The sequence below is a fragment of the Rhinoderma darwinii genome, chromosome 4 (genome assembly GCF_050947455.1).
Source record: "Rhinoderma darwinii isolate aRhiDar2 chromosome 4, aRhiDar2.hap1, whole genome shotgun sequence".
Lineage (NCBI taxonomy): Eukaryota > Metazoa > Chordata > Amphibia > Anura > Rhinodermatidae > Rhinoderma > Rhinoderma darwinii.
Window position 1 is genome coordinate 184,134,044 of NC_134690.1, and position 20,370 is coordinate 184,154,413.

The 20,370-nt window shown below is 38.9% G+C and overlaps 1 protein-coding gene across 1 annotated transcript in view; it reads right to left on the reverse strand.

Annotated features, from left to right (window-relative positions):
• BMP5 (bone morphogenetic protein 5) overlaps positions 1-20,370 on the reverse strand; it is a 139,100-nt gene that overhangs the window by 15,104 nt on the left and 103,626 nt on the right. Inside the window, exon 3 of the mRNA XM_075864140.1 lies at positions 9,362-9,510. Coding sequence (XP_075720255.1) covers positions 9,362-9,510 — 149 coding nt within the window. The remainder of the gene's footprint in view (positions 1-9,361; positions 9,511-20,370) is intronic.

Sequence of the window (20,370 nt, forward strand, 5' to 3'; positions counted from 1 at the left end):
ATAACACAATGGGATCCTTTATGGATCAAAATTGTCATGTCGTAATCTGAATGTGTAAAACAATTACAGAATGTTTTTCTAGTTGTTATATTGCTCCCCCGTTCCAGCATTTCATAAGTAAAAACATTCGGTAACTGTTTTCTCTAAGTATAAACTTTCCATGATGGACTTCCAAGTTTCAGCATAAAAAAATGCCCACAAACATTATGACCTTTTTAACCACATCATGTTTTCTGGAAGACATCGCCAACATCATTATTGTATATTCTCCCCAACAACAAACATCTCACTCATTAGGAAAATATGTAAAACGATGTCCCTCTGTACTCTGACCTGACCTCTACTGTCACTGAGTCTGTGCTATTTGAGTAAAACATTGACTGCTTCATCCCACTACAATTAGCTATGGCGCTAAAAAAAGATCTAAAATAATATAAAATTATTTTTTACTAGAACATACACTTGTAAAACAGGTGACCAAGTAAATTACACAAGTAGTGCAGACCCCAGCTCCATATCTACAATATTAATAAGATCTGTGCAGTTACCTTGTGACTTGAAACTTATATTTTCCCACAGGCAGGTTTTACATACCCAACTCACACCAAAAATATACTGGATACTTCTGGACTTTAGATAAATTTCTCATATTTCTCACCTAAAGCTCTCTTTATCATTTTTCAACTGCCATGTTTATCTTTCAAGAAAATGCTCATTTTAAAGGAATGATTGTCTGTAGACATGACCATCTCTACTCATGTGCTTATATGACCCTAGGGGTAAAAATGACCCTAGATTTTTATATATATATATATATATATATATATATATATATATATATATATATATATATATATATGTATATATTGTCATTAACATGGTGGAAGGGAAGTCCTTATAGGATTAAAATGGGAACTTTACTAAAAGGTGTGAGTATACTATATATTCTGTGCAACATTTTTTATTTCATTGACACATTTACACCTATGGCAGTATTCATCCAAACCAGCATTGTAGCCTTATGTCATGAATATATCAAAAAGTAAACGATAAATTATATTATCATTATAATACCATTTAAGATGTTTATATTTGAAAGTTTTCCGCATTATACAAAGAAAAAATTATAAAAAAAAGTGATGTTCTGCCTAGCGTCTATTAGCCAATGAGATTGTTTGCATCATTGCCAAATGAAATGTATTCTGATCCCTGTTCAATTCCCTCATATTTTAGATATCAAGGCTTCCCCTTGGGAATCCAGTGAAACGTATCATTATAGCATTAGAGGATGCCCTCCAAAACAAAATTGATTGACAAAAAAGTCAGCACTATTTTCCGGATACAAGCAATTTATTTATTATGTTCAGTAGGAATCCAATACTTGATGCATAAAATCCCCAAACATTTTGTTCAGGCAAAGACAAACAGGCACCCTCAGCAACGTTTACACATGTCAGGCTATACAAAGCCTCTAATCATAGCATAATAATACATAGATATGTGCACGTAACACTTCTAAATTTATATAACTCTTTCCTAGCTCAGTTAACCAATACTAAAAGCATGTAAAAATGATTTTCTGCTATATTAGTCTCTTGTTAGTAATATACTGTTGCCGAATCTTCCTGATATTGGTTTTCAAAGAGAGGAAAATAGGAATAAACATCATAATTGAGGTTATGTAAAAGTGAAGGAAAAAATCACAACTAGCCCAATATGATCAAATTTATCTGATATATGAAATATCTAAAGATATTTTTCCAATTCCAATGCACTGTTCATATTTTAATTTACTATGGGTCTCATGATTAATTTAGCAGTTTGTTTCTTTAAGCATTCTTAAGATTATCCTTGGCTAGTATCTTTTTTCTATTAAAAAAAATATTAATTTTAAGATTGTATCTCCAAATGCTTCCTTGTGGTCTTTAAAAAATATCTGAACTTTAGTCATGTAATAGAATGCAAACCTTAGAACCCTCCTCATAATATTGTGGTCCTTTCTTTTGTTCTGATGTGGATTATCTGATTGCTTAAAAGGCTGGTTCAGTTAATAATTGGTGAAAATCTGGAATAGATTATGTTGTTCGAGTCTATTATTTAGATATGTCAAATTACATTGGATTTATCCTTTCAGCTATTGATATTTTTTGCCCGCAGAAACTTTTGTGCTTAAAAGAAAATGTTTGAAATCCAGAAATTGCACTTTAGCACATTATTGTATTGAGTTCAGTTTATGCATGCAAATAATTTACTGAGCCATTAACACTGGCATACCTATGAGTAGTCCAAAATTACAGTTTAGAGTGCACCACATTGCCACAGATGGTACGAGAAGATTGAGAAATGCATGACTATGGCACAGGTTGTAAGCCAATTATGCAAAGTGTGGCTATAAATACAGGGGCAGATTTAGTAAGACAGGCATACTGGCGTTTCATATGCCAGTCTTAGCTATCTGCTCCACTAGAGTAAGATGCAACAGATTTATTAAGAGGCGCAAGGATCTTAATAAATATGTCGGATCTTCCCACTTGCCATGTGACGTAATGACTGCGGCCATGCGGGACAGTTGTGGCACAACATCCTAGGCCGTTCACCATCCATCTCAACCCAATTATACATAAAATAAGCATATTCACCTCAGTGTGCGTCGGCTCATACAAATTCCTGTGGTTGAACTACGTCAGGGCCATATATGCAGCGCAGCACTAAGTGCTGCTTTGCATACAACGATCTGACACTGTCCAGCATCAGTACATTGTATCAGCCAGTGAGCGGTGAGGTAAGCATACTCAAAAATTTAAATTTTTTCATTAGAAATTTGTCAAGCCACTACAACTCCATTCTTTTCAAGAAGCCACACCCCTTTTTGCATAAGTGGCGAAGGCATTGTAAAAAGGCCAAAAGTCGCCCTTTGCAATGCAAATGGAGACTTTTGGGCCCTTTGTAATTTTACTACAGCAGAAGACTGGTGTAGAAAGATTGATATATTCCCCCCATAGTACTCTTTTTATGCTACAATTATAACATTTTCGTAGGTGTCATAAAAAGTGGCACAGATCTTGATAAAAATGGGTTCACCAAGAACACCATTCATTTCAAAGCCTGTATTGATAAAGATCCACAATGTCTCTAAAATAAACCTCACCATCTAGTTTATCTAGTAGTAGGCATAGTTATCAAATTATGGCAAATTAAATAAAACTTCAACCATCTAGAATCTAGTAATCCATAAATTCTGATAGTCTGTCACCTGTGTAAAATCAATCCAGGACAAACATTAAACTAAGGCCTCATGCAGACGACCGTAAAAACACCCGTTATTGCGGGTCGTAATTACGACCCGCAATAACGGGCCCATAGACTTCTGTTAGCCACGGGTACCTTCCCGTTTTCTCATGGGAAGGTGCACGTGCCGTTAAAAAAATAGAACATGTTCTATTTTTTCATTTTACGGGCCGTGCTGCTATACATTATAATGGGAGCACGGTTCGCAAAAGCGGCCGGCTGCCCGTGGCTGGCCGTGCTCGTAATTACGAGTCGTAATTATGAGCACGGTCGTGTGCATGAGGCCTAAAGTCATCCAATAATACAGAATTTAAAACAATGAGGCAGTTGCCAATTGCCTCATATAAGGAGGGGATATATGGTATTCAGAATAAATCCCTTGATCAATTCAAAAAACCTATAACTTGTGGTATTATTTCTGTAAATTAGACCCCTCTTTAACACCATCAACAAATAACTATTACAACATCCTGCGGCAGAGCAATGCCTGTATTACTATTTGCAAGCCTATAAAACGGCATTTGCCCACATCAACTGCTGGATGTGATACTTTAATTTATTTTGCTATTATGCCAGTTCTCTTTAATTTCCATTCTACTTTTTTAGATTCCAACATTTTCTAAGAAAAACACTTTTCTTATGATCTCAATTTATTTTAATGCTGTCTGTCTGCATGTCATCTCACCTCCCTGTCTGGAAGAGCATCCGATAAAAAAAAATACAGTCTGGCTACTGTTTGACGTTACCCTGGTAAATCAGTTTAGGTGACTCAAAGGGTATTAAAGGTTATTTTAATGCACCCCATGCTTGGAGGTCAGAGTGAACATTTGAAATGGTGGATCCATGTTGTAAGGACTGTGAAATGTATTTGTAGTGTATAGTGCTGCAATGCCTCAACTCCCTCTCTGCTGACCTCTCTCTGTACTGAGACTGTTTCTAATTAAAATGATAGATAGATTGCGGAATAAGACAGCAGGATGATAGTGGTATTAGGTCAGGGGGGTTGAAATGAGGATATGATACTAGGGAGCAAAGTACTGAGGACGTCCTGGCATTATGTACATATTTTACGTGATATACCTGCTACTTTAGGATCATTAATAAGTACTACAATCCGTTATTTCATTTCACTTTTAAGCTTATAAGAAGAAATAATACTACTAGAATATATACTTTCTTAATGTACTGTTTGCTCCAAGCAGCACTTTTACAGTCTACATTATATCTCTAAATTTCTTGCCAAAAACAGGAACAGATCTTGTAAGAGGAATGTATGGAGAAATGAAGGTATCCTCGGCCACTGATATGATCTGCTGCCCTATTTGTCAAGGAATATAGTTGCAACATGAATAATAAGTATGAATAACATTAATGAAAACAAAAAAATATTGTCCATGGTCCATCCAATAATACCCCATTCGCCTGTTTCTGTCCATTCTCAGTCTGAAAATAGTCTAGAAATCAGCAAAGTGTACATTTGCATATTCACTAGCAGTTTAGATCAAAGAAAGAGATGTCAATGCATACCACCCGCTAATTTGGGGTGAACTGAGAAAAACATTACAAAATTATGATATCTCTGCACAATATATATAAACAAATGAGTAACTTAAAATGTAATACTAGATGACCATAATGGAATTCAATACATATTTTACCCGCTGATATAACATAATACATACCATAAACAGAGCTGGATCAGAGGTAAGACAAAAGTGGCAAATGCCCTGGTCCTTCACCACCTATGGGCCTCCACCACTTCCCTCCAGCAAAATAAATGGGAGTTTGGAGAGATTTAATGCTTACCTTTAATAATATAAACGTTTCAATATGTGGCAGAAGATAGACAGCTTTTACTATTATTTATTACTAAGGGTTTGAGTTCTATACTCCTGCTTGCACTTCTAACTAGAAGAAATACAGTGATCAAGCATACATGTTCATTGCCATAAACCTCTGGCAACACTTATCTCCTCGATGAACAAAGCGTAAGACATGCTAAAATCCAACACCGGGGGACGGTGGGATGCTCTTATACATTCGATTATTGCCAGACCCTGCCTTCATAAATAGAACCTGACTATATTTTTCTAAGTTTAAGTTTTCCAAGGATTATACGACATTGCTCCTGGAAAGAGGGCCCCCCTACCAAATGTTGTCCCTGGGGGCCTATGCCAAGCTTAATTTAATTCTGACCATAAGCAATCCTAGAATAAGTTGATAAGTTACCTTATGACTATAAAATCATGCAATTAGCTCTTCTATAGTAAGTCAGGAAAAGTATAGTCAAGTAAGTATAGTTCTTAAAATCAGTTTTCCAGTTCTTAATTATTGATGTTTATCCTTTGAATAGGCCATCAATGTTTCATCAGTGGGGGTTCCACCTCCAGGACCCCAATGAACAACACAAGACTTATCTGTTACGGTTTTTGATTATGAGCTATTTTATAGGGAAGGATTGGCTATAGAGTGTGAACAGGAAGACGGCTGCATGTAGGAAAATATCTATTTTAACAATCGCTTATATGTTCAGTTCAGAAAAGCTCTGAAAATCCATAAGCTATATTTGTGACTGTTATTATCTGCTTTTGTATACAAGCCAACTTTATTTTAGGTTTTATGGTTCTTTAATGAAAACCACTGCTCAATTTTCATCCACTTTCATAATAGCACACGCAATGCATGTTTAAAAAATAAGAGTCACTTCAAGGCCTCTTCATAGGAGTTTCTCGTACAGTGACATTAAGATGACATTTCCATTACATTTCCACAGTAAGCTCATGCACACAGCCATACAAACTACGTTCAAAATACAGCAAACAGAAAACATTAGACCCATATTATACCTCTGCGTGCCTCCAATTTCATATAAAGAAATACTTTAGGTTTTATTTTCCATAGGCTTTTTTTTCAAGGATTAACACATAACATGTTCCATTGTATGATGTATTATAGAGGTGCTCTCCTCTAAAAGCATTGCTTCTAGAGTAGAATGCGGTGCCGTATAGAAGCACCAAAGAGCGCCATACAGAATGCCTGCAGCTCTGTAATATAGAACCATATAGACTCTGTGTGAAACCATACAGGCTCTTTGCACATCGTTTTGCACAACTTATTATAATTCAGCTATTTATGCTTATAATAGTAATACTAGTTATCTTAAAATGCACAATTATTGTGTTACTGAAACAGAAGTAAAAGCTAATAATCAGTAGTAAGTAAATTAAAACATGTATGTGTCCAATGACTAACATATTAATAATGAACAAAAAAATAAATAAAAAATAAAACACACACACACACACGCAAATATACAGTGCCCCCCAAACGTTCCGGAACACCCTCATAACTTTTGAACGGCTCGAGGTAGAGGGTTGATATTTTGTGGGATTTTATGGGGTCATAAAATCTACCAGTTAACGCCAAAAAAACACCCCCACCCCCTTGGGGGTGGTGGGGTGGGAAGGGACAGCAAAATCTTAAATAGCACGGGGGGTCGCATGGGGGCTCATTTGAAAGCTCTTTTCAATACGAAAACAATGCCGCAATCGTTTTTTAGATAAGTTTTTTCTTTTCGCTGAGATATTTAACTATAAAGTTATTATCTTCATTATCGGCTACAGCCGGTGTTAGCATTACCCAAAATGAACCGCGCGGGAAAAATCCTAAATGTGTGTGGGCGAGTGTGTGTGTGTGAGCTTGAGAATGACACATCAAGGTGACTTTAAATTACGTATTATTACAATCGGCCTCGGCGATACAAAATGGATCTCGTCTACGATTGTAATATGATTTCATGTGTACAGATTTCAGTAGTCGCATGTGAATTTCAGAGAGAGCGAATTTGGAGAGTAATTTTCATTTTTTTACATTTCTATTGTCATATCACAAAATGCATTTGACTGAAACGGAAAGGATCACTTTATTGATGATGAGAGGGTATGGCGAAGAAAAAATAAGATCCTATCGAGAAGTAGCGGCTTTATTCAATGCCACTTATCCTATCCGTGATCCAATTTCATTGTCAACTGATAAAAGAACATTCATCGTTTCGAAATAACCGGTTTAATTAAAGACGCACCAAGATCCGGAAGACCCAAACATGCTAGTAATGATGAAAAAACTTTAGATGTTCTGCTCACTGTACATGATAATCCTCATACATCTGTCTCGAGTGGAGCACCACAAAATGATATCAGCGCCATATCAGTCCATCGAATTTTGAAGAGGCATCATTATCATCCTTATAAAATACTTCTAGTTCAGAAGCTATCCGTATGACAGAAGAGTGTAATTTTGCGATACAATGATGACACGATTTGGTGATAATCATCAGATTTTCAACTAGACCTGTTTTTCGGATGAAGCTATGTTTGAACTAAACAGTTCTGTAAATCGACAGAACATGAGGTATTGGTCAGACGAAAATCCACATTGGATGAGAGACAGTCATACCCAGTATCCTCAGAAGGTTAACGTTTGGGTCGGATTATTGCTCAATCATATTGTAGGACCGTTTTTCACTGAGGGAAACATAAATGCAGAACATTACTGAAATTTGCTAAGAAACCAAGTGATGCCGGCTATTCAAAATATTGCTGGAGAAGCTTTCCGCAATGTTTGGTATCGGCAGGATGGAGCTAATTTTTCTCTGCGAGCTCGAAATCTTCTGAACGATAATTTTCCTGATCAATGGATTGGTAGAAGAGGCCCGATAGAATGGCCACCGAGATCACCAGATCTGACCCCATTAGAATTTTTTTTACTGGGGATATTTAAAAAGTAAAGTCTATGAGACTAGGATCGCAAACTTAGACGAGCTGCAGGAAAGAATAGTGGACATTTCGAATTCAATCACACCAGATGTTATAAATAATGTTATCGACATGTTTTACATTCGCTTAGTACACTGTGAAGTTGTTGAAGGACATCAGTTCGAACATTTGATTTAATACAGTAATTGTTATGTTTGTACTAATACACATAATACATGTCCTTGGTCTCGCTTTAGTTGGCCGGACAACACACACACACACACACACACACACACACACACACACACACACACACTCAGCTCAGAGAGGGTTTGGAGTCATTAAATACCGGGGGAATGACGAACCCCATGGTCCTTATCTCGGGCTGTGTACACACACACACACACACACACACACGCGCGCGCACGAATGCACGCACGCGTGTGCACACACACACACACACAAAAGTGAGAGGCAAGGGGACTCACATTAATCTAGCACCCCGATGAGATGTAAATCCGACCATGTGACCTCCGCGTGGTACATTTTGGGTAATGTTAACACCGGTGGTAGCCGATAATGAAGATGATAACTTTAACGTTAAATATCTCAGCGACATTTCAAATGAGCCTCCACTCGACACCCCACGCAATTTAAGATTTTGCTGCGACCGCCCACCCCCCCAAGGAGGTGTTTTTTTTTTTGCATTCACTGGTAGATTTTATGACCCCACTAAATCCCACCAAATTTCAACCCTCTACCTCGAGCCGTTCAAAAGTTATGAGGGTGTTCCGGAACTTTTGGTGGGCACTATATATATATATATATATATATATATATATATACATATAGTATGAGACTTGTACTTGGCCAGCTATCAATATTGTTTTCATGTATTTATTTATAGATGAAGCATCTAACTATGGTCAAACGTTGCAATTGCAGTTTCATTTGAATAGTGTGAAAAAAAATAACAAATGAAGGCGACATTCACACTTTTGCATTGATCTGAATTCTGAATTTTTAAATCCAAAACCGGGAGTGGATTCTACACACAGTCCTTTCCTACTGAAAAAAATGGTACTGAAAAACATACTAAACATACTAAAATAATGGATACATTTATACTTCTCTTTTTATCCAGTCCTGAATTTGGTTTAAAAAAACATGCAAAATAGTGACCAAATACAAAAGTGTAAATAAGGCCAAGCACGCATTTATAAATTGTGCTTTTCTGCAGTCATTTAAAAGAATTAAAAAACCAACATAATAACACTCAATATCCTAAAGTTTTCCTGGTTGTACATACAGCAACTTACCATCAGATGTTTCAACGCATAGTTGTAAACCCAGATTGTTCTGTGGATTAATCACCCAATGATTACTGGTTACCGTAATATCGAAAACTAGCCAGCCAACTTCATACGCAGGAACTCTTTGAGTGTCTAGCAAAAACAGGTTTGCATCCCTATGAAAACAATAAAACAAAAGAAGAAATCATATTCACTTTTCTTTTATTAAAAATGTAGGCACAGCCAGGCTACACTTCCCAGAATGCCAACTACCAGAGCAAGGGATTACATGGAAGCTTTAGAGGGGTTGTCTAAGAGTTTAAGAAATCAAACTAGTAGAACGAAATATTATAAAATAAAAAAACAAACATCAATCATCAGTTAAATCCCCTGCTGTTCCACCGCCAATTCCCTGGTGGCCCCCATCCAACTTCGTTCCTGGTGCAATAACTTGCTCTACGTACCAGCATTAAATTGCTGCAGCCCATCACTGGCATCACTGGCGGTCACGTGCCATACATACTAGCATCACTGCTTAGGCTAGTGATTGGCTGCAGCGGTCACATGCTGGTACACAACTTCACCACTCCAGGAAAGTAATAAAAGACTAGTGGAGTACCGAATGAACATCAGCACTGGAGTGGCATGAGATTTAAAGGGGGAGTAATGGTGTTTCTTTTTAATTTCATAACATTCCCGTATAATTTCTTGAACTTTCAGACAACTTCTTTAATCTGTTATTCCATAGTCCTTTCAGCTGCACAATAATGGGGTTTTTCTGTCCCTGTTTACTGGTAGAACAAACAAAATTTGAATTAATTAAATAGCTATTGATTAATTAGAACCTCCTTGACCCCTATAAAACCTTCTAGCCCTGCCCACTGTGTATTTGACAATCTGTCAAACTAGGTAGGTTTTTTTATGAGGTCAAGGGGGCTTCAATTAGTCAGTAGATAACTGTTTTCAGCAGAATTGTGAATGCAGCTCAAGACTAGGGCTTCTCAAACTTTTTCTACTGTGGCTTTACCAGCCAGACCATGGTGATGCCCTGGCTTCAAGATTGGTTGTAGTCCACGGAATATACAATAAATGACTGATTGATGCGGGACCCGCACCTATCTCATTAACATGGGTCACCCCAACCCTGTGCTGTCTGGTGAGGCAGCCGTCAGCCACAGTATCCATTTTGAGAGTGAATGGAGAAGTTTATCTTTCCATTGAAAACTATGGGAGTTAAGGAAACAGCCGATCAAGCCGGCGGCCAACTCACCATGTGGGATGGGGGTCAGATTATCATTCTGGAAATAGATGAGGGTCCCAGAGTTGGGACCCGCACCTATCAGACATTTATAGAATAGCCCGTGGCATAAATGTCTTGGATGGGAATGCACTTCTAAATGTTATTTTGGTTTAAATGACTAACATTCACCTGGCACACATGGCTGAAGTGTTATTGGCTCTCAATGAGATAAGATTTATTTAGATCAGAATCCATTATATAAATAATATATTGCCTTCTCAAAGTCAGTTCTCACCTCCTCGCAAATACGTGAAAAGTAAAACACCATGACTCATTAAGGGCAATAACATTTTACTTCCTGCACTGATCTCTAATACCAGGCAACAAAACATTGCCTAGGTGCAACAAATGAACGTTGCGCAGGCATACCTGTCTACATAAGTGTGCATGTAAGGTATTTCTAGCAGCAGTTAGAATTTATAACCTTTAATATTCAAAAGCTCAAAGCTTGGTCGGGTATTGTTTGGAAGTATGCGGGATATGGATAGATTTTACGGGGTTCTCTATGATAGTATTTTTCAGTGAAAAAATTTAAAATATTTCCCTTCACACATAACCTCTCTAAGGCTAGGTTCACACCACATTTTTGCATCCTGTTGAAAGGTAGTATTTGGTTTGTATTGGGTCAAATTGACTGAAAAAGAGGATGCAGCAGGACACAAAAATGATGCAGGCTGGTTTTTTTTCTGTCCTGTTGAAGAACAGGATTCAGACAGATGCGATTTTCTATAAAAGTCAATGGCAACAGGATGCAAAAAGAAAGGCACCAAATGTACTATTTTTCTGTTCTTAAAAAAAACAACAAAGAAAACAAAGAAAAATCTAGTAACAGGATGCAAAAATGTCTAAATATTTACCGCATACTTTAATTGTTACACTGTATGGATCCTGTTCTATACAGGAAATATAATATTAGATAAAGGCAACCAAAGTAAACTAATAACAGTTTTTCAATTATTTCACCATTCATTTAGGCCTCATTCAGACGATCGTAATGTGGTAGATTTTTAGGGATCTATGGTGATATAACTTCAGATTACTTAAAGTGTGTTTGTGGGGATCCATGTCTTACAGATATAATATAGACACGTAAATGCGTCCGAATTATAGATGAATGAGGCCTTAAAGAACTAATTTATTGAGCATCCAAATTACTGAAGTAAAAAAGAAACTGCAACTTTAATTCAATAACTGACTCCACTACCTGTAACAGACATAACTAAAACTAAACACGATTATAATTTGATGTCAGTCTTTCACATCTGTTGAAGAATTCTAGCCCTGATGCAATATTTTCTTAGGCTTACAGTGAGATGCATCACCTGAACTTGAAGTGATGTGCCCGGGGAAATCTCCTGATTTCACTGTCCATATATGACAGTAACATTAGGAAATATGAGATGCTGGAATCTCCTGCCAGAGCATAGGCAATGCTCTGTTCAAGGATTCCGCACCTAGAGGAGCCCGCGCATCACTGCCCATATATGGACAGCAATGTCAGGGGCTTTAAACTGAGGAGTCTCAGCCAGAGCATCTGAAGCGCTCTGACCGGGGACTCGGGATTCTAGGAGCCCCTGACGTCACTGTTCATAGATGAAAAATAGAGATAGAGGCAGCACTCCAAAGATCATATCCCAAAAAAATGTTTATTCACCCATCAGTGCAGTAGGATGCAACGTTTCAGCTGCTCAATGCAGCCTTTGTCAAGCTTGACAAAGGCTCCATTGAGCAGCTGAAACGTTGCATTCTACTGCACTGATGGGTGAATAAAAAAATCTTTTTTTGATATGATCTTTGGAGTGCTGCCTCTATCTCTATATTTTGTCTGATACCTAGGGAGATTTAAGTCGGATTCCTGGAGGCCTGCACCCTGCTACCCTGGAGGTTGTTATTCTACTGTGCTGCTCATTGTCTCTATTTAGACTGTTCATAGATGGATAGTCGACGGTCAGATCACTACCGATGCTCTGGTCAGGGACCAGTCTCAAGCCCCTGATATTACTGTCTTTATATATACAGTGACAAAGCGGCAAACTTTTTTTGCGGAATTCCTTGGGATGGAATAGCGTAGACTACTACATTATTCTATCCTCAATAAAAAAGGTATACCAATCCGACAGAAGTCAAAAGGACAATATTTTGGCCTCCACTGGGCTAATTGAGCCCTATAGGCACATTTAGCGTTTACTTCAGGAGATTTCCTATTGTACACGCTAAATGTAGGGCTACATATAAAGACCTTACATATAGCTAAACATACATTCTTCATAAAGAGGATGTCCTATCAGGACAACCCATGTCCATACGCCCTATTAGGGTCAGAGTGGGGAGCTGCTGCAAAGGGTGGCTTCCATTATGGTTGACTCAATATGGTCATGTATTACATGTTGCGACCTGTGGTGTCTAGATAGTTTACCGGGACTGGTTAATGATTGGGAGTAGCTATTTATTTGGGACTGCCTCTTCAAGAAATTTCTGAGCAGAAATGTATTTTACTTTCAATAATAATAACTTTTACATTGTATCTAAGTAAAGCATCTCCAGCCCATACACCTGTACCCTCATGTTGTACTTTAGGTGTGAGTTGCTACTTGGAATTCTGTATTTGCTTAAGACCAGAGTTTTACCCTTCATCCAGAGGCTGAAAATCCATATAAACCTAATATTTCTCACAGTAGAGTGTTTGCTACAATTCTCTCTGAGCGAAATATATCAGCAGTACAATCCTCCTTCTGCCCAGCTGTTAATAATTTCCAGTTTTAGTTCCTATAAGCACACTGGGGGACACGAAGACTGACATACTGTCAGTCTGTGAAAGTATTGCTGATATTTACTTGTACAGAACATCCATGGCAGGGCTCCAGGTTTATGTGGGCACTTGGGCGACACAGACTTAATAGGCCCCTTTTTGGTTGAACTCATGGCGGCAGTAAAATGACAGAAAACATCACTTTGTCCCCCATATAGATGATAGGCCCTGTTTATGCCCCCATATAGAAGTTTTGTACCACCATAAATTTTGTGCCACACAGCCCTCCTCCCAGGAAGTACCACACAGCCCTCCCTTCCGAGGTAGTACCATACAGCCCCCCTTTCTGGTAGTGCCACACAGCCCCTCTCCCTGGTAGTGCCACACAGCCCCCATCCCTGGTAGTGCCACACAGCCCCCTCCCTGTATCTAGTGCCTTTGGGGCTCCCTCTAGTGGAATCCCCAGCCAGAGCATTGCCAACGATCTGGCTGGGGATTCCACTTCAGGAGAAGCCCCTGACATCACTGTCCATATATGGACAGTGTTGTTGTCAGAAACAACCCCAGAGCCATAGTCCCGATGCAGCACTACTAGCACTCTGACTGGGAAACTTGTCTGCTCCTGACATCACTGTCCATTTATGGACAGTGAAGTCAGGGGCTTCCCCAGAGAGGGAGTCTCGAAGCAGAGCCGCTTCTAGCGCTCTGCCTGGGACTCCTCTCCCCTGACATGACTGTCCATATATGGACAGTCATGTCAGGGGCAACCCCGGAGCTGGAGTTCCGGGCAGAGCGCTATTAGCACTCTGCCTGGGAGTCTGTAGCATAGTAAAAGGCAGAGCAGGGAGCTAAGAATGCAGATAATATTGAATGTGGCGTCACTACCGCTGTAGCAACCATAGTGGCTGCTAGCGGGGCCACTGGGCAGGAAGGAAGGGGGGCGTGACGGTGGGCGGCATGGGCCTCCTCATGCCGCGGGCCCTGTGGCAGCCTCATTGGCTGCTGCAGTGGTAGTTACCCCACCACCTAGACAGGGCTCCATCTAGAAGCAGAATGCCCAGTAAGACTCTGGCCAGGGATTCCACTCCTGGAGGAGCCAAGAGTAGTGGGCCTCAGCACTTGACCGGGTTGGCCGGGTGCTGACGCCGGCCCTGGTCCATGTACTTGTGTTAGAGCAGCTCTTCATATTGTAAGTGAGGACAGTTATCATAGTTAGCCATTTTAGAGTCTATGGAAAACTGGTTTTGGTCACTTGGTCACCAAGCCTAGTGTTATATATGGACACCTCTATGCCCTGCCCTCATACATCCATTTTATTTCTAAGTTTTGTGTAAGTTACTCCCATATTCAAACATGTGTCTTCTTTTGTCTATTTAGACTAGCACACTCTGAGATTGATTTGGGATAGTAATTTGACAGCACCCAAAGCCCAGGGATAAACAACTATAAACATCATATCGTTTTTCATATTATTAGTTTTAATATTGCACTCTTTTGAATAAATACAGTAACTAGAATATTATTTAAGAATTAGTGCATCATAGCATAGAAATGTACTGATTGTATAACATTATTATATCTAGACCTGTTTTTCTGACAGAAAAATCATCTCTGAATTATTAAAAATGTATTTTTACAGTGTTTTTCCCTGCAACATAAAATTATACACCATTACTGTAATTTTGCCCCCCTTCTGCCTATGTAAATTAACAGCTGCATTCTATACCTCAGCATTTTAGTAAATACATTGAAAACATGACATGGGCCTGGGAAGAGAGATTTCCATCATCGTTAAATTAAAATATGCAAGTTATAAACACATATTTTGAGATGATAAAGAATGTAAATAAAGTTTGTGGATTCGGTGTTCTGAATTGTATTCAATGACAGGATAGTTATATTATAACACTGACTTTAATATAGATATATGTAGTCTGTCAGTTGCAGGACTAAAGATATGCAAACTTTATCCTATTTACAATAGCACAAAGGACTCCCATAATGTAGGCTATACTACCAGATGTATTTTAGACCCATGCCAAATCCCCACTGTTCCAATAATGCAGAATGCACTGCTAAAGCAACTGATGGCCCTTCTCCCCAGATACTAATACCCTCCTATATCAGTGGCCATCCTGTCTATACATGTAATAGGCACAATGGGGGAGATTTATTAATCAGAGAAAACTTTAAAAAAAACAAAAACGAATTAACATGAGGCTATTAATTTACTGATATATCAGAATTTTTAGTTCTGTCTGGATGTGTTCTTTAAACTTTGAATTGTGTGAAACCCTTTTTTATAATTATTTATTTTAGTTTAAAACAAGGATAGAAAGGGAAAAGGGTTTACAGAAAATAAAGGGAGGGTAAATATTTATCCAAAATAAAAAATGTAAGTGAAACTCTGGTTAAAGAATTAATGTTCAAGGGTAACTAAACGTTCAACAAACTTCTGACATGTCAGACCCCAACCAATCGCCGAAACGAAGTGGCAGAAGTGCTTGTGTGAGCGCTCAGCTGCTTAGTTTCTGTTCGGCTTTCTCCGGAAAGCCGATGTATCGGAGTATGGGCTCATAGACTTTCTATTGAGCTCATACGCCGCTACCTTGATTTCCGGAAAAAGCTGAACAAAAACGAAGCGGCAAAGCGCTCATACGAGCACTTCTACCACTTCGTTTTAGTGATTGGTGGGGGTCTCAGTGCTCGGACCCCCACAAATTAAAACTTCTGACATGTCACTATGACATGTCTGAAGTTGTTGAACGTTTAGTTACCTTTTCAGCTTTTGGCCTGTTACAAGGAGATCCCAAAAAGTGTTACATACCTGTATGCCGCTGTTCCAGAGCTCCCCAAATGTGCACTGCTAGCCTGCAGATGAACCCTGACTTGTCCTTGACAGCATGATCACTGAGCAGCACTGACATGAGCCACCTGGGAGCCAGCATAAGATATACTACAACTGACAACTGCAGTGGTCTGCATATATGAGCAGTGACTTCAGGGGCTCCTCCAGCAGAGGAATCCCCTGCCAGAGCATTGGCAATGCTCTGGCCGGGGAATTCAGTCCAGGAGGATCCCCTGAAATCACTGTCCATATATGGAAAGTGACATCAGGGGCTCCTACAGGAGAATTATCCCCGGCCACAGTGTCAGAAATGCTCTGGCTGGGGAATCCGGCCCAGGAGGATCCCCTGATGTCACTGTCCATATATGGACAGTGACTTCAAGGGCTCCTCCAGCAGCACTCTAGCTGGGAATTACACTCCTAGAGGAAGCCTCAATGGAGCTATCTATAGGGGGTGGCACTATCTATAGGGATTGTGTGTGGGGCATATCTGTAGGGGTGTGTGTGTGGCACTAACTATAGGGTGTGTGTCACTATCTACAAAGCGGTGTGTGGCACTATCTACAGAGGGCACTGTGGCATTATCTAGGGGGGTGGTACTATCTACAGAGGGCACTGTGGCATTATCTGCAGAGGGCACTGTGGCATTATCTGGGGGTGTGGCACTATCTACAGAGAGCATTGTGGCATTATCTAAGAGGGCACTGTGGTATTATCTACAGAGGGTACTGTGGCATTATCCACAGAGGGCAATGTGGCAGTATCTAAGAAGGGGCTGCCACCAATCTTGACATTCTTGTGTCTGACAAACGGTGCCAACTGAGTAGCCAGACTGCATTTAGCGACACTTAACCTGGAAAACTGGATTGTTAAAATAAGCACGTGGAGTAAACTCACAGATTTGCAGTAAGTTCAAACCTAACAGTATTATTATAGTAATGTAGTATTGATATAGTAATGTAGTATTATTATAGTAATGTATTATTATAGTAATGTAGTATTGTTATAGTAATGTAATGTTATAGTAGTGTAGTATTATTATAGTAATGTAGTATTGTTATATTAATGTTGTATTGTTATAGTAATATAGTATTGTTATTATAGTAATGTATTGTCATAGTAATGTAGTATTATTATAGTAATATAGTATTGTTATTATAGTAATGTAGTTTTGTCATAGTAATGTGGTATTATTCTAGTCATGTAGTATTGTTATAGTAGTTCAAATAACTAATTGATTAACAATAATTTTGTATCGTATCAAATTTGAAAGTAATGCCCGTCAACTTCACATTTTTTCTATGTTCGACCCATCTACCCGGCTGAGTTTGAGACCCCTGCATTAAACAATGATTAGGCTTTATTCACGTTCTATTGGAGAACTAATACGAAAGATACTGACATGTATGCAATATAAGTGGTTCCTATTTGTCAGCCATTCATTTTTATAGCAACATAGCACAATACAAAAAAATCACAGCAGTATATAACAGTAATTAATACATTTTTCTTCTGATAAAATAAGCATTTTGAGTTATACCGCTCTTTGAAAAGCGTTAATCTTGTTGACACATTAAAAAGGATATTAGGTAAGTATACCACATGATACAAAACTGAATAAGTGCAGTATAAGAATATTATAAACAATCAGGATGATTGTATGCCAAAATACACCCAACATTCCTTCCACACATCTAATTTGTTCAACCATATTAATAGTCTTACGTGGGAAATAGGTATCACTATGAACTGTCATTGTCATCTTTATAATTTTATAGAAATAAAAGTATTAGCCCAACAAAACAACATTATCGGGTCTCAATCCAACCCTTTAGTACATAATAATAAATAAAGGGCAAACGGAAGCTGGGAATACATTTTCCCCGCTTACTTTAGGTGCTGACAAGTATATACCCCAGCTCCCAAAAAAATGCAAACTTTGCTCCTTCTCCTTTTGTCGCCATGTCATTTTTAGATTAAAATGTTTGTACTGATTATTTTCGTAAAAGGGGTTGTCCACTTTTTATCTTTTCTATTAATTTCTAGAATAGGAAATTATGCAGATTTATAATATACATGTACTTAAATTTATGCTCACAAACATTTCTTATATCAGTGCAGTTTCCTCTGTCTAAAATAAATAAATGTTTTAGCCCACATATTATTCCATAAAAATGCACCCATAGGATAACTGAATGAACTAAAGATGGCGTCTGTCAGGTGACCCACACGTCATGTGACCACTGCCCTTCAGGTAACACTGTCCAGGAATTCAGCAGGTGAATAATAAGTCATTGAGGAGCAGAAGTTATAAAGTATTTCCCCATACAGCAACATCTCATCATCATGTCCGCCAGTGTCTGTGTAGCAGCAGCTTTTACATTCTTGCCCCTGTCTCCTGTGTGTTTTTTTTTAAATGTAACTCTATTAACAAAATGACAACATCACTTAGGGATGTGCAGCCATTTTATAAATTATCTAGAGACAGTAAATACACACACAGTGAAGTAGTTCTTTATCATTATTTCACCATTAGCCTTATTCAATTAACCCATGGGTGTGTCCTTTATGTTGCCTCAACACATTGTGTGTATGTTTGTGTGTGAGTGTGTGTTGTGTATGTTTGTGTCTTGTCATCACATGAGTGATGTCATGTTTAGTTACATTCATTAAGGCCCCATGCACACGACTGTAAAAAACGCACGTAATTACGGCCCATAATTACTGACCCATAGACTTCTATTGGCCACGGGAACCTTCCCGTTTGCATACGGGAAGGTACCCAGGCCGTTGAAAAATATAGAACATGTTCTGTTTCAAGCCGTAATTACGGCACAGGCAGGCCCATGAAGGCCCAGGAGTTCTTTGGGGCTCGCATAATTACGGGTGGCTACGTGTGTGCACCCGTAATTACGGGAGCATTGCTAGGAGACGTCAGGAGATTTCAATTTTTGAGCAGAGGAACTGGCGTCTGGGCGATCATGTGACCCTTTTAAGGGGTTTGGACATGACAACATTTCCAGGCCCCCTTTTTTTGCAGGTCCGTAAATACGGGTGGAATACGAATGACAACGGACCAGTATTTATGGGCACGGGTCCGTAAATACGGGTTAAATACAGGTTAAAAACGTGAGACAAATGACCCGCATTTACGGCCAGTATTTACGGAAGGGAAAAAATACAGTTGTGTGCATGGGGGCCTAAGCTTTACACAAGCAGAATTAATATGTGGGCTATACCATTCTACTGTGACAGGGGTCTCATGCACTATAAGAAAGGTATGTGAGCTAATACATGTATATTAGAAAACAGTATAATTTCCTATTCTACAAATAAAGTAATAAATAAAACCGGACAACCCCTTTACTATATCGTTATTTTGTTTGGCTTTACAAAGATTTAAAAGGTAACCTGCTGGCTGCCTGCATCAGCGTTTAACGGAAACTTTCTGTCTTATTATTGAGTTATTTGTATAACAGTATGCAAAAAGTTGCCAAGATCCCTGTAGTAATGTCTGCAGGTAGCCAGCATGTTAACATTTACATCTATGACTAAGTAGGAGATTTGGCATTCTGTATCCGGAAATGGAGAACTATATGCTATAAGCATATGTATAAAGAAATTAATCAGCACAGAATTTTGAACCTATTTATAAAATAAAAGTGGTATTGTAGGGTGAACATTCACTTTAAGAAATATAAGTACCACTGTTAGGGCTTTTCCATATGCAACGGAATTGCTGCAGAAAATTTCTGCAGCATTTCCGTTGAAACTAGCAGACAATCCGCTGCTGAAAAATTGCACCATTTCTTGTGTTTTTTAGGCTGGGTTCACACGACCACATTAACGTCCGTAATGGACGGACGTATTTCGGCCGGAATTCCCGGACCGAACTCAGTGCAGGGAGCCGGGCTCCTAGAATCATAGTTATGTACGATGCTAGGAGTCCCTGCCTCTCTGCAGGACAACTGTCCCATACTGTAATCATGTTTTCAGTACGGGACAGTAGTTCCACGGAGAGGCAGGGACTCCTAGCATCGTACATAACTATGATGCTAGGAGCTTGGCTCCCTGCACTGAGTTCGGTCCGGGACCTCCTGCCGAAATACGTCCGTCCATTACGGACGTTAATGTGGTCG